At 42.9% G+C, this 8,217-nt stretch overlaps 1 protein-coding gene across 1 annotated transcript in view; it reads right to left on the minus strand.

Annotated features, from left to right (window-relative positions):
• LOC143294392 (uncharacterized) overlaps positions 1-5,795 on the minus strand; it is a 6,600-nt gene extending 805 nt beyond the window's left edge. Inside the window, exons 1-2 of the mRNA XM_076605868.1 lie at positions 5,505-5,795; positions 322-416 (exon numbers count right to left, since the gene is read on the minus strand). Coding sequence (XP_076461983.1) covers positions 324-416; positions 5,505-5,789 — 378 coding nt within the window. The 5' untranslated portion in view covers positions 5,790-5,795 and the 3' untranslated portion in view covers positions 322-323. The remainder of the gene's footprint in view (positions 1-321; positions 417-5,504) is intronic.
• Between the last annotated feature and the right edge of the window lie 2,422 nt (positions 5,796-8,217).

Genomic DNA, 8,217 nt, shown 5'->3' on the forward strand with positions numbered 1-8,217 from the left:
GGTAGACCCTGTAAGTTATTTTAATCAATCTATATACAATAAAACAGAAGATTATGTAGCCAGTTCATTATTAATTAATTCTAACTTTTTTTCGCTTCCGACCTCCTCAAAGTGACAGAATAATCAGCTGGTAGATTACGGTCGCTTCCGTGGAATAAGAAGAAGCTCAGATATGGAAGTTCCAGTTTTTCCCTTTTTGCAGTCAGTCATACAGTCATTCCAGGAAACGTACACATAAAAGCTGCCGTGTTCATCTCAAATCCTCTACTTACCCATACAGAATCAAAATCCACAGTCACACAGGAACATTGAGTCATTCACCTTTAGTTCAGATTGTCGTCCATCACATTGGTATCTGAAGGGAACTTGGGGCTAACAAGGTTTGCTTGGCATCGGGCGTACGTCACCGCCTCTCGCTGCAACAGAGTGAAATGTATTAAAACCGTGCCATAATTCATCCACAATCTAACACCAGGAAAACAGCGATCAGCATCAGCAGCAACAGCAGCAGTAGCATCAACATCAGCAGGGCTGCATGTAGTAGGAGTAGTAGCAGCAGCAGCAGCAATAACAGATCTTCCAGTGCATTTTGTTTTTTCACTAAATAACATTAATCGGTCGCAGAAGCATGAGCACATACTAGCATTTGTAAATTAGTGCATATTACAACACACACACACACACACACACACACACACACACACACACACACACACACACACATGCACGCACACACGCACGCACACAGCCACAAACACATAAGAATTAAAAAAAAAAAAGAAACAAGACGATTAATCGTGTCTGTCTAATCCTATTTGGGCATGGATTCATAAAGAGAAGCAAGATATGAATTTCTTGGGATTTAAAAAAGCAATGAAAAGTTGTCAAGTCATGCTAACACAAGAAATCGGTGATACAGAAAAGGAAATGTCACATGACACTTTCTTTCTTTTCTTTATGAAATGTTTCAGTTTTAAACACTCCCTTCTCTACTTTTAATACATTACAAAAAAAAGATTAAATAAATGAGTAAAACCAGTCTTAGGCTTTATGTGCTTTTGAGGAATGAATGGAATTCCGAGATGATATAATTCTTGACATTACATTACAAAGTGAAACTCGTCCACAGTTACACCCATGTCACAGTTATGGCGGGTGCGCTTTTATCGTGGAATGTTAACATGCCTGTCAACTGTAACACCGGAAGTGCCGTTGTAAGTCGGTCAGGTGTTGTCGGACTTCCGATCCAATGTTCACCAGTGATCAGGGGTCTTATGCATGAAACCGTATTAAACGCATAGTTGCTAACTAAACGAAAGTTGACAACTAAATCTCAAAGTAACGAATGCATGAAACCTTACTTCCGGTTGTTCTGATCGAAGCTGGCTCCCTAATTTGCACCTCATTCGGAGGTGGTGGAAATCCGTTAGTTGCCAACAATCCGGCCAAACAAGATGGCGTGTTCGTGTTGAAGCGACAAAACATGCGTGCAATTCGAAGAGAACGCGTACCAATGGACCATGCATATCCAATAAAAATGTTAAACGACTCACAAATCTACATGAATTTTCAATTTCCAGGGCATGTATTTTCTGGTTTGCACGAAAAAGCAGGAGACGACATCGTGGTATGAAGGACCGAAAAAATCGCTCATCCCCGTTTTGCAAATTTGCCTGACACTTCGATTTTACGCTACAGGAAGATTTCAAAATGCTGTGACAGACTGGATCAGTGTGCATCAAATGACAGCAATTCGCACAATTGCGCGAGTGACCAACGCTTTCTATCGTTATGTGGGAAAATGGATACGCGAACAAGAGAGGGGGGAGACGAAGTCGGCAAAAACGAAAGTTATTTGCGGTTCGAGGCCCTCGTTTTAGCATGGTGTTGCGTCACTGGAAAATGAAGTTGTTCAGATTTTGCTCACTATGAGTGAATGGGTACCTGATCGGTCGGGAAAGGCTAAAACGGCGGTAGTAGAGCTTTAGAAACAGTGTATAATAATTGGTATGATTAATTTTCACTGTCCAGATGGCCATACCTTAAACACACGACGTTACATCCGAGGAACGAACAAACGACTACATGAACAAGAATTACACATCTCTGAGAAGGATCTCAATGGAAATATCATCCACGTACATCACTACTGTTAAAAAAAAGTTACATTTCCTCTACAATCTACTGTTTAATACTTTTTATCATACTTTTTATCATTCTATATCAATTAAAAATGTCATCAATTTCATCATTTATCATTTAGATTTTTTAGGTCAGTTTTATCTATTCCAAAAATGCTTTACCTGACTAGATAACTTATTGAAGATAGTGGTTACACTGTTCAGCTACACAGCAAGGGGTTGGGTTTTGTCCGTGTCATTTTTGTCAGCGGGGTGCAGTCATTTATTTCAGGAACCTGTGACGGGAGTGCTGTCCAGTCACGTTCTGTTTTGCCTCAATGAGGTCATCGAAATTTCAAGATTCATTAAACTTTTGATCCCTTTTAAGGCATGGGGGAAACCCCCCCCCCCCCCCCCCCCCCCCCCCCCCCCGCAAAGAACAACATTAACAACAAAACAACACAATAGAACAGAACTTATTGATCACAGCATGCAGAATTTTGGTAAAATATCGGTACACATTCCTTCATTTGCATGAAAGTGTCCTACATAAAAATTGCAAGTTTAAATGGATTTACAAAGTTGAATATATTTGATCCAAGAACATGATTTACAAAATGAGAATGCAGACGTCGATGGTACCCTGTGGACTGCCAGCACTGGGATTGCGACAGACGATCCCGGGTGTAGCTGTGTATGGGGGACTCGGAATAAGCGGTGTGGGAGAATGCCACTGAAACGGTGCAGATGATGGGGCAGAAAAAAAAGAAAGAAAGAAAGAAAGAAAAAAAAAGAGCAGAATTTGGACAAAAATTGCTATCAGGCAACAATCTTTTACGATATGAGGAAAAAACAAAAACAAAAAAACCACCACCATCAACTGGACAATTCATGATAAACACCAAACCTATTCACGTCACCGTTTTTACAGATACGGTACTCTCTCGGAACTCCATTTACCCGTTCCGTTTCGATAGTTAAACAGTCATTATCATATTTGAATTCCATGAATGAAATTACGTTTGTACAGGCGACTGACTAATACATTTTTGTTTGTTAGATATCTTTTTTTTTTTTCCCTGACATGAGATCTTTTTGTTCTTGATTTTTTCACAATTCTTTTCTGATCGCATTCTCTACAGAAGCGGGTAACGATTATCGTTTTTATTTATTATTATTATTATTATTATTTTTTTACATTATGCTATTAATTTATAACAGCAGCAGTGGAACTGCACAAAAAGCAACTTTTGTCAAAGTCTGTATACGTGTGTGTTTGGTCAGTGTGTGTTTGGTCAGTGTGTGTGTGTGTGTGTGTGTGTGTGTGTGTGTGTGTGTGTGTGTGTGTGGTAAGTCTATACCAGTGTGTGTTTAGTCAGTCTGAGTATGTGTGTGTTTGGTCAGTGTGTGTTTGGTCAGTGTGTGTGTGTGTGTGTGTGTGTGTGTGTGTGTGGTCAGTCTATACCAGTGTGTGTTTAGTCAGTCTGAGTATGTGTGTGTTTGGTCAGTCTGTGAACGCGAATGTTTGGTAATCTCTCTCCGTGTATATCTATCTATCTCTCTCTCTCTCTATATATATATATATACATATATATATATATATATATATATATATATATGTGTGTGTGTGTGTGTGTGTGTGTGTGTGTGTGTACGTGAGTGATCAGTCTGTGTACGCGAGTGTTTGGTCATCTCTCTCCGTGTGTGTGTGTATCTATATATATATCTGTGTGTGTGTGTGTGTTTGTGTGTGTGTGTGTGTGTGTGTGTGTGTGTGTGTGTGTGTGTGTGTGTGTTCGTGTGTGTTCGTGTGTGGTCAGTCTGTGTACGTGTGTTTGGCGAGTGTGGTTGGTGTCTTCCTGTGCAATATACGTGATAAAGTGTAGTAGAAATCTCATGACACTTTATATTTTGACAGCCATAACAAATCCGAAAGACGAAACTGCAATCAGTTAATTGTCGTTGGGTGGACGCATGATTTGATTATGGTCTTGTTGTCTAATCCAACTTCCTGCTTTTGCTTTCGTTTTGTCACTGCTATACTTCCTTTTTTTTTTTTTTTTTTGTTTGTCCGTGTTTGAAAATCGTAAAAATGCATTTGAAAAAGGCATTTGAACCCCCCCCCCCCCCAACACACACACACTCACATCTCTCTCCCCCCCCCTCCCCCCCCCCCGCATCGTTCGGATGTGCTCTGAGTAGTAGTAACAGCAGCAGCAGCAGCTGTAGTAGTAGTAGTAGTAGTAGTAGTGATGGTCATTGCAGCAGCAGCAGCAGCAGCTGTAGCAATAATTTCTGATTTTAAGACTGACCTCTCGTCGCGATTTTTAGACTCTTTTCGACATAATTTTTGTCAGTTGACCAGGCCGGGAAACTTCTCGACATAATTTTTGTCAGTTGATCAGGGAAATTATTCTGTCTGTTGCTTAAGAAATATGACACATGATTAAAAGCTAGTTACTATTTCCTTGTTTGTTCGCAAGTGTTTTGTCTGCTTCTTGTTGTTGTTGTCGTTTGTTTGTCCTACATTTTTTTTTTATATATTATCATTTGACATCACTCCCTATGATAATTTTATAAGATGCAATGTGTGTAATGTTTCAACCCCCTAGTAGGCAAATCAAATAAACTACTTGCCTTGCCTTGCCTTGGCCGTATCCGTGGCTTGCCTTACCTTGCTGTACCTGTAGCCTTGCCTTGCCTTACCTTGCCTCACCAGTAGCCTTGCTTGCCTTGCTTTGCCTTGCTCGTCACATTGCCTTGCCTTGCCTTGCCTGTATCCTTGTCTTGCCTTGCCTTACCCGTAACTTTGCCTGTATTCTTGCCTTGCCTTGCTTCACCCATTACCTTGCCTTGCCTTACCTTGCCTTACGCGTAACCTTGCCTTGCCTTACCTTGGCTTGCCCTTAACCTTACCTTGCCTTACCTCTGCTTACCCGTATCCTTGTCTTGCCTTGTCTTACTTCGCCTTACCCGTAACCTTGCCTTGCTTTGCCTAACCTGTATCCTTGCCTTGCCGTGTCCTTGCCTTGCCCTGCCTGTAACCTTGCCTTGCCTTATCCTTGCCTGGCCTTGCTTTGCCTGACCTTACCTATCGCTGCCTTGCCTTACTCGTATCCTTGCTTTGCCTTGCTTTGCTCTACCCGTATCCTTGCCTTGCCTTATCTGTCGCTGCCTTGCCTCGACCCGTATTCTTGCTTTGCCTTACTCATATACTTGCTTTGCCTTGCACGTATCCTTGCTAGGCCTTTTCTTGCCCTGCCTAGTCTTGACTTTCCCCGCATCCTTGCTTTGCCTTGCCTTGCCTTTCCCGTATCCTTGCTTGGCCTTTTCTCACCTGGCCTAGTCTTGCCTTTCCGGCATCCTTATCTTGCTTTGCCTTACCCGTATCACGCGGACGAGCTCCGACATTATCCTGTAGTCCGCCTCCCCTTCCTGGCACGAGTCGTCGCGACCAGCCGTGGCGGACTCGATGGGGCTGTCGTCTAGAGGGTAGGTCAGCGTGCCCAGAACAGCCCCGTGGACAGCGCTGTGCCCGTTCCCGTGCCCGGCCCGCTTGCCAGTGCCCCAGGAGTGGGAGAAGTGGATCTGTGACGTCACCGGGCACGACGTCATCAGCAGCAGAGCCAGCAGCGCCACCAAGCACGTCACGTGACCAGGGAAGATCATCACGGCGACTTTTTTTTGGTTTTGAAACGCCCCCCTTTTGTTTTTGCTTTGTTTGTTTGGTAGGGCGGCACCTGAACAAGAAGAAGACGTAGAAACGATTTCTTGGTGAAATTGAATCTGAACAGTGGTAGGACCAGTGTCCACATACTTGAAGAGCAATAAACGTGGCTTCTACATGACCGTCTTCCAGGAAACAGTTCAGGGTAAGAAGAAGATAAGAAGAAGAAAAAAAGAAAAGAAAAAAGAAAAAAAACAAACAAACAAAAAACAAGAAAAAAAGAGGTGGACAGAATGCGATACTTAGCGGACTGGAAGGAGTATTGCTTGAAGCCAGGCACAAGCCGCACAACCGTGACTTATAGAGGTTTGGGGTGTGGTCTTCCACCATACAGTGCTTTCCCCTTACACCCCGCGAGGGGTATGGGAGCATTAATTATAGGTTTGTCTGGTGTTCATGGGGCGCGATCGAGTGGTTGGTTATTGGTCATGTTTGTCCTGACTGCAAGAAAGGTCGAGTTTAGTTTAGTTTTTTAATAGTCAATGTCAAATCCCGTAAAAAAAAGAAGAAAAGAAACAAGAAACAAGGATTAAATAGATGTCAAAAGACTATTTCTAAATCAACAAAACTGAACGCTTAAAAAAATTACATATGTTGCCCTATCTCTATCTCCACACCCTCTCTCTTAAATGCAAACAGAAATGCACGCACGCATTACGTAAAGGCACACACACACACACACACACACACTTACACACTTACACACGCATGCACGCACACACACACACACACACACACACACACACACACACACACACACACACTTAACTACTCATACAAACACTTACAAACACACACAAACTCAGACACACACACACACACACACACACACACACACACACACACACACTTACAGACTCATATACACGCCTGCTTGCTCATTTCTTCGTACCCTGCCCACTCCTCCTCACCACGACCACCACCCCTCCACACACACACACACACACACACACACACACACACACACACAGATGGATGAACGGATCACACACACACACACACACAGACGCGCACAGAGAGAGATACACAGACAGACAGACAGACAGATGGATGAATGGATGAGAGAGAGAGAGAGAGAGAGAGAGAGACAGAGAGAGAGAGACAGAGAGAGAGAGAGAGAGAGAGGGAGAGAGAGAGAGAGAGAGTCATTTAGGTGGAGCGATGGTTCAGTGGTAGTGCGCCCGTCTAGGAAGCGAGCGCCCACCTGTTCCGAGTCCCAAACACGGCCCATGAGTTTCACTACCCCCTCCGCCACTACAGCTTGAGTGGTAGTCTGGGTACTAGTCATTCGGATGAGACGATAGGTCCCGTTTACAGCATGCACTTGACGCGCATAAAAGAACCCAGGGCAACAAAACCAGGGTCGTCCCTGACAAAATTCTGTGGAAAACCCCCTTTGATAGTAAAACAAATACACTCACACAGAGAAAAAATAAGAAGAAAGAACAGTAATTATATGAGTTGCAATGCACTACGGTGAAGAGCTATCCTATTGGAGATAACCCGAATTTCACACAGGTAAATCCATTGTGACAAAAAATGTAGTAATACAATGCCAACCATTGAAGTACAATACAATATAATACAACACAATACAATACATTACATTACATTACAATATAATGTTTTCCCGTCAGAAAACCAACCTTTACAAAAATTTATTCTGTCCAGAAATTCGACTCTCTCTCTCTCTCTCTCTCTCTCTCAAACACCACTGACTTACCAATGTTCCAACCAAAACTCCCGCAGTATGCAGAAAGAGATAGAGGAAAAATCTTACAAAGATGCACCTTAAATAGCCCCCCCCAAGCTTTCCACCAAATTAATCTGAATAACGATTGGTCAATACGACGCACACACGTAGCAACGATTGGTCAACACAACGCATACATTGAGAAAAAAAAAAAGAAAAGAAAAGAAGAAGAAGAAGAAGAAAAAAAAAAAAAACCCCACAAAAATCCACGCTAAAAACGATTGGCCAATACAGGACCAGGTGACCGCGTGCTGGGCACAGCAGTTCTAGAACTTTCTGCCAGCAGGAGAATGGAGCGCGTGGATACGTGAATCGACTTCTCTAGGGCTGGCGACAATACATCAACCATTGGTCATCCACTTGGGATGGGTTGGTCTGTCTATTTGTCTGTACGTCTCCCTGCCTGTCTGTTTGACTGCTTGTCTGTCTGCCTGTCTGTCCGTCTTGTCTCTGTCTCAATGTACGTGTGTCTCTCTCTCCTCGCATGTGTGTGTGTGTGTGTGTGTGTGTGTGTGTGTGTGTGTGTGTGTGTGTGTGTGTGTGTGTGTGTGTGTGTGTGTTGTATATATCTGTCTATAGATATATTATACTATCCATATCTCTCTCTAGATAGATAG

Source organism: Babylonia areolata, chromosome 19 (genome assembly GCF_041734735.1).
Source record: "Babylonia areolata isolate BAREFJ2019XMU chromosome 19, ASM4173473v1, whole genome shotgun sequence".
Taxonomy (NCBI): Eukaryota; Metazoa; Mollusca; class Gastropoda; order Neogastropoda; family Buccinidae; genus Babylonia; species Babylonia areolata.